At 53.9% G+C, this 13,081-nt stretch overlaps 1 protein-coding gene across 1 annotated transcript in view; it reads left to right on the forward strand.

Moving 5' to 3' along the window:
• The window catches only part of LOC138070288 (protein FAM151A-like), a 28,329-nt gene extending 19,367 nt beyond the window's left edge, over positions 1-8,962 (forward strand). The window contains exons 3-8 of the mRNA XM_068961452.1: positions 2,584-2,736; positions 3,718-3,877; positions 5,627-5,851; positions 6,740-6,879; positions 7,750-7,893; positions 8,289-8,962. Of these exons, the coding sequence (XP_068817553.1) occupies positions 2,584-2,736; positions 3,718-3,877; positions 5,627-5,851; positions 6,740-6,879; positions 7,750-7,893; positions 8,289-8,962 (1,496 nt within the window). The remainder of the gene's footprint in view (positions 1-2,583; positions 2,737-3,717; positions 3,878-5,626; positions 5,852-6,739; positions 6,880-7,749; positions 7,894-8,288) is intronic.
• Positions 8,963-13,081: the final 4,119 nt, after the last annotated feature.

The raw sequence follows: 13,081 nt of genomic DNA on the forward strand, positions 1-13,081 counted from the left end.
TGGGACAGTGCAAAGTGCCTGAAACAGTGCTGGGGACAGCCTGGCACTCAGCGTCCTCTCGCTTCTGGAAATCCAGACACCTAGGCTTCAGAGAAACTTACAAAAATTCTCTGCAACTTTGTGCAAGCTCTTTTACTTTTCTGGACCTGGGTTCATTGAACTTAACTTTTTTCTCTTTGGCTGCACTGTGAGGCCTGTGCGATCTTAGTTCCTCGACCAGGAACCAAACCTATGCCATCTGCACTGGGAAGACAAAGTCTTAGCCACTGGACCACCAGGGAAGTCCCTGATCTCAGCTTTTTCTATCGTTCATTTATCCAGTCTTTTACCATCCAACAAACATTTCTGAAGCTCCTTTTTTAGGCCTGGTACCATCTTGGCACTGGAAATCCCAGTGATGGGCACCATAGACCTGGAGCCTGCTCCTAGCCCTCAGGCTCAGGGAGGATGGTGCTATATGAGTAGTTACATGGGGGCTGTGCACTCAGAGGATAAGCTGTCAGCCTGACTTTGACTGAGTGTGTGGTTTAGGGATGGCCTCCTTGATATTTTAAGCCAACACCCACAAATGAGCTGGAGGTGGCCTAGTAAAACTGCGGAGAGAAGAGTGTTGCCATGGCAACAGCCAGGTGTAGGAGCCCAGAGATGGGAGACAAGATATTTGAGCTTCAAGGCTCAAAGTGCGGTCTGTGGACCAGCATTCTGGGCATCACTGGGAAACTCGGTAGGTGTCTTGGGCCCCACCCTAGATCTCCCGAGCAGAACTTGCATTTGAACAGTTCCTGGGTGGTTTGTGTGCACACTGATGTTGGAGAAACAGGAGTGGATGGAAGCTAGATATTGAGGGAGAGAGGGACTCGAGGTGAGAAGGCAGTTTGCCAGGCCTGGTCCTACAGGACCTCACAGACTATGGGGAAGCATTTGGATTGGATTCTCAGGGCTACGGGAATTTTGATTTTTTAACAGAAGTGACAGGATCGGGTATATGGAACCGTCACTCTAGCAGCTATATGCTAAATGGACTTGGAGGGGAGCAGGGCTGCAAGTGTAAAACAGAAGAGACCCCTCTGATGCCAACTGTCCTCGATGGCGCAGGAGCTCATAGCGACCCCACCCACCCTCCACTCCACTCATTGATCAGAGAGCCTGGCCTGCTCTTCCCAGTCTGCTTCTCATTCAAAGGCCTTGACTCCCTTCTGGCCTGAACTCTCCCAACAGGCATCACACAGCCACTGGAGGCGTTAACTGCGTACATTTAAAAGACAAAAATAACAATTCTCAGTGCTTTATGCGTGCCTGGAGATGGACCAACTTATGTAGTTCTGGCAGGAATATGAGTTAGATGAATTTTTCTAACAGTACTTTGATAATGTGGGCTCTAAAAATGACCCTGCAGACTTCCCTGGTGATACAGCGATTAAGAATCTACCTGCGAGGGAGAGGGAGAGGGTGGGATGATTTGGGAGAATGGCACTGAAACATGTATACTATCATGTAAGAAACGAATCGCCAGTCTATGTTCGATACAGGATACAGGATGCTTGGGGCTGGTGCACCGGGATGGTCCAGAGAGATGATATGGGGTGGGAGGTGGGAGGGGGGTTCGGGATTGGGAACTCATGTACACCCGTGGCAGATTCATGTCAATGTATGGCAAAACCAATACAGTATTGTAAAGTAAAATAAAGTAAAAATAAAAATTTTTTAAAAAGAAAAAATAAAAATAAACAAATAAACCCTTAAAAAAAAAAATAATCTACCTGCCAATGCAGGGGACATGGGTTCCATCCCCAGTTCTGGACTAAGCTGATGCACCACACTGAGCCTGCGCACTGGAACGCGCGCTGGAACGCGCGCTGGAACGCGCGCTGGAACGCGCGCTGGAACGCGCGCTGGAACGCGCGCTGGAACGCGCGCTGGAACGCGCGCTGGAACGCGCGCTGGAACACCTGAAGCCCATGCATCTAGAGCTTGTGCTCTACAATAAGAGGGGCCCTGCAGGGAGAAGCCGGTGCACCGCAATGAAGAGTAGCCCCAGCTTTCCACAACTAGAGAAAACCCTCCCCCAGCAATGAAGATCCAGCGCAACCAAAAATAATTGATTTAAAAAAAAAAAGACCCAGCATGGCCCTGACTCAAATTCCTCAAGTCATGGTAAAAAAAATACCCAGAAAGTCAGAATAAAATATGCATCATTATCTGTTAGTAACAAAAATTCAGAGACCACTGAGTCTTCCTAAAAATGTAAGAGTCTCAGGAACGGCAGAGGAGTGGCTGACTAGGACAGGGTGACTGCTCTCAATCAGGGCTTTTGCAGCTTTTTTCTTTTTCATGAAAAGATTGTGAAAATGTGTCAAAATTGAAAGAAAAAGACTAAAACTATAAATGCTGAGTGGTCTCAACTGTGGAAAAACTATACATAGATAAAAATGGAAGAAAATACATCAAAAAGTGAACTATGATGGAAATGTGGGTGAATATTTCCCTTTCTGCTTTTCTGTATTTTTCAAATATTCTATAAGTGTATAATACTTTGATGATGAGAAAAATTGCTTTAAAAAGTTTCTCTGTCCAATGGAACAGGCGATGTCATGGTCCTGGAGGCAGACATCACAATAGAAGGGCTCGGCACAGTCAACGAGACGGGAGTCCCCATTATGGCGCACCCCCCAGCCGTCTACAGTGACAACACCCTAGAGCAGTGGCTGGAGGCTGTGCTGGCCTCTTCCCAGAAGGGTAAGGACTTCTCTCAGCCCCTCCCCAGCTGCCCACCCCTCTGGTCCTCAGGCCACATGGGCAGGGGTCCCTCTACTAGGAGACAAGTCCAATGACTGTCAGGAGTTGCTCTTGCCTTAGCTTTCCAGACCACTCTAGAGGCCTGGGCTCAGGGAAGATGGGTGAAACGAGGGATGTAAACGTGCAGGGTAAGCTGCAAAGGGCCAGACATGACCATTCAGGCCCCCTGAATCCATGGAACTGGATACAACATGCTCAAAGCCAATTCCACCTTCCCCTCTCCTGTCTCTTTGCCTGTTACTATCAGAATCCAGGCATCACCCTAATGCCTCTCCCTCATCCCCTGCATCTACTCAGCTGCTGCATCCGCCAATTCTAACTCTGAAGCCTTCCCCCGATCCAGTCCCACCCACATCATCTTTCTCCTGGACCTCCTTCCTCACTGGCTTCCTGCCTCCAAACTTAGCCCCTACCTAGGTGAGCTTTCCAAAATGCCAACTGTCGTGTCGCTCCCCTGCTTTAACCCTCTATGGCTCCCTACGCTGTCAACATATTATGATCCCCTTGGTCTGGCTTTCTAAGTTCTTCTCTAATTCTTCAGCCTGACTCTGTGCTATTCAGGCTTGGGTGGCTTAGGACCCTCGGAGCCTGCCTGTCCAAGAGTCACAGTCCCTTTTCATCAGATTCTTGACAATACCTGCACCAGCCCCAAGTCCCAAGCCCTTAGCCATCATTTGCTTCTTCCCCTTGGGGATGAGGGATGGAAGATCGCTCCTACACGGGCAGGTCTTTCTCTCCAGCAGAGCTCCGCCTGTTTGAAGCCTTCTTCACACCCACCCAGAATTCCGTCCCTGTCTTCCCTCCCACCCCTGACACACACAGCATACCTGCTCTCTCTGTCCCAGGAAGTCATGTCTTCTGTTTCCTTCTTCCTTGAGCACAAGGGACCAATTTCCCAAGCCCTTGGCCCTCTCCCCACAGGCATCAAACTAGACTTCAAGACCATCAAGGCTGTGGGCCCCTCCCTGGACCTCCTTCGGCGGCTGACAGAGGAGGGGAAAGTTCGAAGGCCTGTGTGGATCAATGCCGACATCCAGAGGGGTCCCAATGTGGGCCTCTCAATAGAGGTCAATGCCACACAGTGAGTGTTTGCCTCTCTGCTCCAGCTTGTCCAGTCTGTTTCTTTCAACATCTGGTACAGCAGGTGCTCAGGGGACCTTTGCTGAGTTTGCCTCCAGCCACACCAGGTCGTCTGACCTCTGAGCCTTCACACATCCTGTTCCCTCTGCCTTGAATGCTCTTCCACCATTTCCTGGTGAACCAGCCATTACCTGCCCCAGAAACTTCCCTGACGTCCAAGGCTGCTGAGGACCCTCCCTCACACTTTCTCCTAACAATCTTGATTTCACTGGGCTCTCACTGTCAGATTATGGATTTGTGCCCTACTAGAGAGTTTATTCGGAGAAGGCGATGGCACCCCACTCCAGTACTCTTGCCTGGAAAATCCCATGGATGGAGGAGCCTGGTGGGCTGCAGTCCATGGGGTCGCTAACAGTCAAACACAACTGAGTGACTTCACTTTCACTTTCATGCACTGGAGAAGGAAATGGCAACCCGCTCCAGCATTCTTGCCTGGAGAATCCCAGGGGCAGGGGAGCCTGGTGGGCTGCCGTCTATGGGGTCACACAGAGTCAGACATGACTGAAGCAACTTAGCAGCAGCAGCAACAGAGTGTTTATTCCCAGACAGCAAACAGTGACCGGGGCAACCCCTGGCCTGCTAGAAAAGTCTGTAAAGCACTAACTCCTTCCCCAGCCTCCCCCGCCCACCCCACAAACAACCCCCAGGTCCCAGCACTGCCAACAACAGCACTTAGGTAGCACCAGCTGCATGGTGCACTCAGGTTTACAGAGGGCGGCATAAAAGGAGAGAATATATCTGAGTTCATCTTCCCATAGAAATGCCAGGTTAGGAGCATTTTTTTCTTACCATTTTGCAGATAAGAAAGGTGACAATAATTGAGGCTCAGTCTGTTGAATGCTTATTATCTGTCACACACACTGGTTTAAGTAGTCTAGTTGTAGAGTACCAGTTAACTCTTAGAATGAGAATGAGGTAGGTACTATTATTTTCATTTTCGTAATACAGCATATCTTATTGAGGTTAAATGACCTGCTTAAGTCTAATCATTGGCAGAGCAAACATACAAAGCTAGGTCTTTCTGACTCTAACCTCCAGCTCTTTACTGTCCATCTCCATTCATCCATTCACCCATCCATCCATCAAACCATCTTTCCAACCAGTCAGCTAACAATCCATCCATCCAATATTTATCAAGTCTCAAACTGAGGTGCATTTGGTAAGCAGCAGTTTGAAACTGTAGTCAGTGGCCCAAGATTAAAAAATAGTTGATCTTCTTGTAGTGAGGTTACTCAATAATCTGGGGAAGGGGAGAGAGTAACATTATTTGCCTATTAACATTTGTAAGAATTCAAAATCTGAATGAAATTTTTAAATAATATCTGAAAGTTCAGAGGCTCTCACAGCTGATAGAGCCCAGATCCTACACCCAGGGCTTTGAATTGCATCTCCACATCCACATGAGGATGTTTGAGAAGTCCTGTCCTGCCTGAAAGGATGCCATTTTTAAGAATCAAAGAGGTTGGGTGAACTGCCCAAGGTCATAAAGTCAGGAGTGAAATCCAGGCCTCCCTAGCTCCAAAGTCCATCCTCTATCGTGGGACTTTGAGCAACTCGTAAGCCACCCTGTGCTTCAGGACTGTGCTCTAACATCTAGATGCGACAGATCCTGCCTCTTCCGAGCACTCTGATGGGAACCCAGGAGATGAGGAAGGGGCTCTAAAAGACCAGCGTCTCCGATTCTCTGCAGGTTCCTGGCCTTGGTCCAGGAGAGGTATCCTGAGGCAACCCTGTCTCCAGGCTGGACCACCTTCTACCTGCCCCTTTTCCCAAACGTGACGTACACACGGGCCATGGTGGAGAAGATGCAGGAGCTGGTGGGAGCACTGCCCCAGAAGGTGACCTTCCCCGTGCTGGCCGTCATGGCGAGGGCCGCCTGGCCCCACTTCAGCTGGCTGCTGGCCCAGTCTGACAGGTGGGAACGCCCAGGCCCCTGCCACGGCCCCCACTCCCTCCAAAGCCACTCCCAGTCCTGATGCCCCAACAAGATCCCAGATGCTGATGGTTAGAAGGGTCTTCATGATCATCTGGCCCAACCTCTGCTGGTGTTCACATCCTCTATAATATCCCTGCTTTCTGCTTGTGCACCTCTGGGACAGGCAGGTCACTATACCTGAGGCAGCCTGTCCATTGGAAAGTGTTGCTTTATTATTATTATTATTATCTGTTTATTTATTTTGGACCACACTGTACAGCATGCGTGATCTTAGTTCCCCAACCAGGGATAAACAGGCATCCCCTGCAATGGAAGCACAGCCTTACCCACTGGAACACCAGGGAAGTTCCATAAGAGTTTATATTGAGACTCAGTTTGCCTCCCGCAGCCTCCTCCCATGGGAACCACCTGTTCCCTGAGGGTGTACAGACTGCACCTGTAGCCTCTGCCCCTAAATAGCCCTGTGGGGTTGAGGAAGCCCACCCTCCCCCTGCTCTGTACTGCCCCAGCTGCCCAGCTCCACCTTCCTCAGACTTTCCCTGCTGGAGGCCACCCCCTTTCCTCTTCATGCCTGGCCTCTGATCCGCCCCCGCCACCCCCAGCTCCATGCCCATCTCTCTGTCTGTCTCTTTCCTGAGAGAGGACCCACAGGCACACACTCCAAGTGGAGGGCGGGCCAGTCCATCCACCTCTCCTGCTTCTTAGCCTCTGCTCTGTTACCCAAGGCCTCTGCGGCTTCTTCTGCCCCCAGGAAGGGGGTAGTGCCCAACACCCCCCGCCCCCAGCTCAGGTTAACTTCTGAGCATGGGAGAGGGGCTGAGGGCTGCTGGGCGCAGACAGGCCCTGAGCTGACTCTCTGGACCCCAGGTACACCCTCACGATGTGGCAGTCGGCCTCGGACCCCGTGTCAGTGGACGACCTCCTCTACATCCGGGACAACACCGCCACCCACCAAGTCTACTATGACATCTTTGAGCCTTTCCTGTCGCAGTTCAAGCAGCTCGCCAGTAGGGAGGGGTCTGCGGAGGGTGGGAAAGGGTGTATGTGTACCCATGCTCAGTTGTGTCTGACTCTTTGCGAGCCCATGGACTGTTGACCACCAGGCTCCTCTGGCCATGGGATTATCCAGGCAAGAGTACTGGAGTGGGTTGCCATTTCCTCCTCCAGGAGAAAGAAAAGGTGGTGGAGCGGATTCTGCTCACAAAAGCACTGACTAGGTGGGGCGGAGCATTGGAAAGGGAAAATCCTACATGAGATAAGAGGAAGGAATCATTTGAAGCATACATTGTATGCCAGACCCTGGGATGGAATGCTAAGCTCCATAGATCCGTGAAGCACGGATTCTATTTTACAGATGGATAAAATGAGGTTCAGAACAGTTATATAATTTATACAAAGTTGTTCAGCTTAAACGTGGCACAGCTCCTACTGGAAACAGCAAATTCCAAACCCTTGCAGTAGAGTTCCTCTGAGGGTTGCTCTAGCATTTCAGAGAACGGCTCCTCCCCTGTACCTGCTAATCAATGATGCTTGTTCCTTTGTCCAAAGCCCCTGTTCCCTTGACTCCAAACCTAGGAGAGCCTGCAGTCAGGCCGTCTCAAGGGGACCCATCAGACCCAACATTCCTGCTCTGGGAGCCATCTAGGTGAGGGGGGACGAATACCAGCTTTGGGGCCCGACTGACTTGGCTCCATCAGGCTCCAATCCCAGCAACCCTGCCCACTGGCTGTAGGACCCTGGGCAAGTCACCCGTCATCTACAAAACAGGGAACTCCAGCTCCCTGGAACTTTGCTGTGAGGCTTAGAGAGGACTCATGGTGTCCAGAAGGCCTCCGTGACTGGTGGTGGCCTCTTCATCTTGGCAATCTGACCCACAGTGAATACGTCACGGAAGCAAAGCTACTACACTGGGGGCAGCCTGACCCCTGCTCTCCAGCAGCCCGGGGACGAGGGTCTGAGCGTGGAGTGGCTGGTCCCTGACATCCAGGGCAACGGAAGCACAGCAACAGTGCAGCTCCCGGGTAAGGTCTGCCTGCAGCCCCTGTGCTCCTAGCTCGACTGCAAGGGTTACCTCGGGAAGCTACTCAGGCCTCTGTTACCATAGCAACGGGGCTGCAAGGTGGGGGAGCAGTGTTGTCAAAAGTAGGGGGCCCCTGGCCTTTGGACCAGCACTTGTGAGGCTTCGGTCACATGGTGCTGCAAGAGAGGCGGGCACAGGCCTCAGAGCTGAGCTAGCGGCTCACTGGGCCATTCTGATGAGCCCCAGGCACATTCACAAAGCAGCCCTTCCACCTGGAACCCAGACCCAATCAACAGACCCCATTACGTCCCGCTGTCCCTTTACCTTCAGCAAGGGCCTCTGACCCCCCATGACAGCCCTAACCCCAGACACTGTTGCCTCCACTGCCTCTTCCAGACCGAGAAGGCATGATCCTGCTGGACGTGGGCCTCCAGAAGCCTGCAGCTGGGGACCCCGTGCCCATCGTCCGCACCCCAGATGGCCGTGCCCTGGCGCTGGAGTCCTGCCTGCAGCAGCTGGCCTCGCACCCCGGACGCTGGGGGGTCCACGTGCACGTAGCGGAGCCCACCGCCCTGCGGCCGGCGCTGGCCACGCTGGCCACCCTCTCTGCCCTCGGCCGCCTGTCTAGGCCTGTGTGGGTTGGTGCCACAGTCTCCCACGGGAGTTTCAGGGTCCCTGGCTACGTGACTGGCAGGGAGTTGCTTACAGCTGTGGCCGACGTGTTCCCCCACGTGACGGTGGCACCAGGCTGGCCCGAGGAAGTGCTGGGCAGTGGCTACAGGGAACAGCTGCTCACAGACATGCTGGAGCTGTGCCAGGGCCTCTGGCAACCCGTGTCCTTCCAGCTGCAGGCTGGGCCTCTGGGCCAGAGCCCCGCTGGAGTCGTGGCCCGGCTGCTGGAAGCTTCTCCCCGGGCCACGGTCACGGTGGAACACAGCCCTGGCCGGGGCCTCTATGCGTCTGTGCGGGCAGCGCTGCTGGCAGCCAGGGCCGTGAAGAAGACCCGAGTCTACTACAGGCTACCCCAGAGCTACCGCCAAGACTTGCTGGCGGATGTTGGCACACACTGAGCACCCGGGTGGCCTGGTGGACCCCAGCTTCCCACGGGGCGGCAGGAAGGAATAAATGCCTCTGCTTCCTCAGTGCACTGCACGCGTGTCCTTGGGGCAGGATGGAGTGGGCGTGGACGTCAGGTGGCCAGGGACGATGCTTAGAGGGTCTGGAGGCTGGGGGCCAGGTCGTTCCGGTTGTCCAAGAGGAACTGTTCACAAGCCTTGAAGGTGGTGTAGAACTCAGAGGAGAGGCCAGTCACATTGGTGGTCACGTACTTGAGAACGCCCGGGGTGGCCTGGTTGTAGTAGGACACCTGCAGGCCGGGCAGCCACACCCAGGAGGAGGGGGCGGGGCGGTAAGAGGGCACTGAGTGGGCATGAGGCCGGGGGGGCGGAAGCCTTGTTGCCTGCCAGGATGGCAGCAAATACCGATCAGCACCTGGGCATACAGGACTGTGTCACTGACAGGCGTGACCAGCTGGACTCCCCTGACCCCTCCTCTGGGTGCTGACAACCCGGGCTTCCCTCCATCACCAAACACTATACTCTCATCATGTGTCTCCCCCCTCAGCTGGGAGGCTGTCCCCAGACTGAGGCCAGAGTGGAGGTGACTTACCCATCATCACATAGTTAGTTGGGCCGGGCCCCCACCTCCAATTCCAGGCTCAGTCCCTTTCCTGAGGGCTCAGAACATCCTTGACTCAGATACTCACCTAACACAGAACCACAGTGCCTCCCTCCCCATCCCTGACTCCCAGCTAAAAGCAGGGGCCCAGAGCAGTAGGGGATGGCTCAGCAGGAGGAGACACCTCAGGGCCCCTTCCCCATCCCCACTCCCCTGTACCCCCGCCCTCCGGCACCCACCGGCAGTGCTTGTCCCACTCGGGCCTCCGGCGGAGGTCAGAGAGCAGCAGGAAGGCCTGGGCTGTGTCCACGTGCACCAGCATCTCCATGTGGAAGGAGAGGAACTTGTCCTCCTCTAGAGTGTACAGGCGGACCTGCATGGGACAGAGGGCAGCCTCGTTCCCTCGTTTCCTCCTCAGACTGTGCTGGGGACCTGGGCTGGAAGTCAGGGCTGCACTGATTGCTGTGTGTCTGTGAACAAGTGACTCAACCTCTCTGAGCCTAAGTGGCAGCCCCGATAAAAATGGGAGAATCAGCGCAAAGTGGATAGGAAGGTGTCTGAAGAAGCAGGGACTTCATGGACAAGCCCACTAGTCAGATGGATGGTACTTGACGTGAAACGGAACGCACTCATCCCTTCCCGCAGCTGCATGCACGGTGCCTCAGGAGCTTCGTCAAAGGCCACACACGGCACGACTCCCTTTACTGCCCATTCTCAAACAGACCAAACGAAGGCACGGGAAACTGGCCTGTGGCTTCCAGGGACTGGAGTGGGGAGAGGCTTGATCACAAAGGAGCCAGAAAAATGGGGGCTTATGGAAATGCTCCATATCTTGATTACTGTCGTGATGATGTAACTTCATGTGCTTTCCACCCTAGCAGGATTACACACTAAAAGGGGGAAGTTTTACTGTATGTAAATTATGCCTCAAGTTTTTAAATATTGAAAATTTTCTTTTTAAAAATAAAAAGATAAAGAAGCAGTAATTAATGCAAAACCAGAATGGATCCTCAGAGCCAGGCGTGCATCCAGCCACGGATGTCACTGTGGGGAGGTGACCCATCCCAGGACACAGGCAAAAGTGGCAGAGCTCAAGCCCCGCCTCAGCCCACCCTTGCCCCCAGCCCCCAGCCGAGCCACGCCAGGCCTTGAGGGGTGGGCGTGCTTCTACAACTGGTTGGTTTCATGACTCTCCCAGGACCTTCTAGGGAACCCCCGTCTGACCTGAGTGGTTCGAGAGGGTTTCATGGCTCACAGTCAACACCTCTGGCTGCTCAAAGGAGGAAGGAAAGCTGGGAGGCTGGGTCTGCTACCTGGTTGCTCTCTGAGGACAGCACCCAGTTGTCCTTGGCCACGAGCATCTTCAGGGAGGAGACGTTGTTGTAGCTCAGGCACACCTGCACGGACACACAGAGCAGTCTCACCCTCCCCTCCTCGGGGGCTCCATGCTAGGGCCCCTCTGATGGGTGGAGAGGAAGCTGCGCGTGAAGGAAGGAGCCCTGGGCTTTGGGAAGGAGGCCCAGGCTGGGCCAGACTCCTCCTCCCCTTGGGGCCTCAGCTCGCTCCTGCCAAGCAGGGGGACACAGGAAAGCCCTGGCTCACCAGGCCAGCCTTGAGGCAGAGTATCCTGTCCCCTTTGGGCCTCCTCCAAGAAGGGAGGGTTGGGGGTCCCCAACAGGTCTGAAGGCTGTCCACACAGAGCAGAAGGCCTTACCTGGTTGCTAGGATCCCAGGGGACAGAGAGGGGCATCTCTACCTGCTTACAGGACACGATGTACTTCCTGGGAGAGAGGGAAGATGACAGCCTTGGTCCCTCTGGGGCCCACCTCTTCTCAGTAGGCTGACTGTGTGCCAGGCCCTGTGCTCAGGCCAGCAGGGTGGGAGGCACCCCTATCTGGCCAGGGAGACTGGGTGGGCACACAGAAAACAGCAGCCGAGGACACGCACACTCAGAGGTGGGGACTCACAGGGAAAGGTGTAGACCCGTAACCCTTGCCCGAGTGATTTCACCCTTGTGCCTCAGTGTCCTCATCTGTAAAATGGGGTCAGTAGTCACACCTGCCCCCTCATGGGATCATCAGAAGAACAGTACTGGGTGTATGGTAAACCCTCCCTAAATGCACATTTTTCTTATTAAATTCAAATGGTGAACCATGGTGTGTTTACAGCACTTTCAAGCTTGTAAGGTGCTTTGACAGTGGTCATTCACACCTGGATTTGCATCTCAAGCCTTTGCTCATCTCCTCTCAGATCCTTTGTTTCTTCATCTGCAAAAGGGGCATCAGAATCAATGGGAGGGACTCAAGATGTAAAACTGGCCACACCAGCCCGGGTTCAAATTCTCATTCTACCAATCATTCCTATCTGTGTGCCGTGGACACCAAATCCCTCTGTCCTCAGCGTCCTAACCTGTACAAGGGGCGGGTAAGACCACTGTGTCAAGAGGCCAAGACTAGAGACTGCCTGGATGTAAAGGCCCAGCCCAGGGGCAGCACCAAAGACAGGCAAGTCCCCAGAGGCAGGGAGCAGCAGACAGGGAGTTGAGACAGAACTGAAGCCGTGTCCCCTCCCACCACCTGGCCTCCACTTGCCTATCTTGGTGGATCTTCTTCCTGGCACAACCAGCTCGCCCAGCCCCCATTACCGCCTGCCCTCCTTCCCTAAAGGGCCCAAGGAGACCCTCCCGGCAGTCCTAAAGCGGACTTTAGGTCACATAGGGGCAGCCTGGACAGCTCAGTGCCTGGTCACTGAGGTCCGGCCCCAGCTTCCCGTCACACCCGTGAGCGACTTTGGGAAAACCACCCACCCTCACTAAACCTGCTTCCTCCTCCAAAGAGGACTTGCTACGGGCAGATGCGCTCCTGAAGCGTTTCCCGTGCCAGACTCCCACCAAGCCTCATGGCAACCCTCTGTGTGTGGCACTGGCACAACCCCCTTTATTTTATTTGGGCAGTGCCATGCAGCTTGTGGGATTTCAGTTCCCAACCAGGGACTGAACCTGGGCCGAGGCAAGACTTTGGCCACCTGATGGGGGGAGCATACTCATCTGAGAAGATCCTGATACTGGGAACGATTGAAGGCAAAAGGAGAAGGGGACGACAGAGGATGAGATGGTGAGTTAGCATCACTGACTCAATGGGCATGAATTCAGAAAACTCAGGGATATAGTGAAGGAGGAAGGAGCCTGACATGATGCAGTATATGGGGTCCCAAAGAGTCACAGGCTTCCCTCATGGCTCAGATGGTAAAGCGTCTGCCTGCAATGCGGGAGACCTGGGTTCGATCCCTGGGTTTGGAAGATCCCCTGGAGGAGGATATGGCAACCCATTCCAGTACTCTTGCCTGGAAAATCCCATGGATGGAGGAGTCTGGTATGTTACAGTACAGTGAAAAGTGAAGTCACTCAGTCGTGGCCGACTCTTTGTGACCCCATGCACTGAAGCCCACCAGGATCTTCCATCCATGGGATTTTCCAGGCAAGAGTAATCAGACAGGACTGAGCGACTTCACTT

Source organism: Capricornis sumatraensis, chromosome 2 (assembly GCF_032405125.1).
Source record: "Capricornis sumatraensis isolate serow.1 chromosome 2, serow.2, whole genome shotgun sequence".
NCBI lineage: Eukaryota > Metazoa > Chordata > Mammalia > Artiodactyla > Bovidae > Capricornis > Capricornis sumatraensis.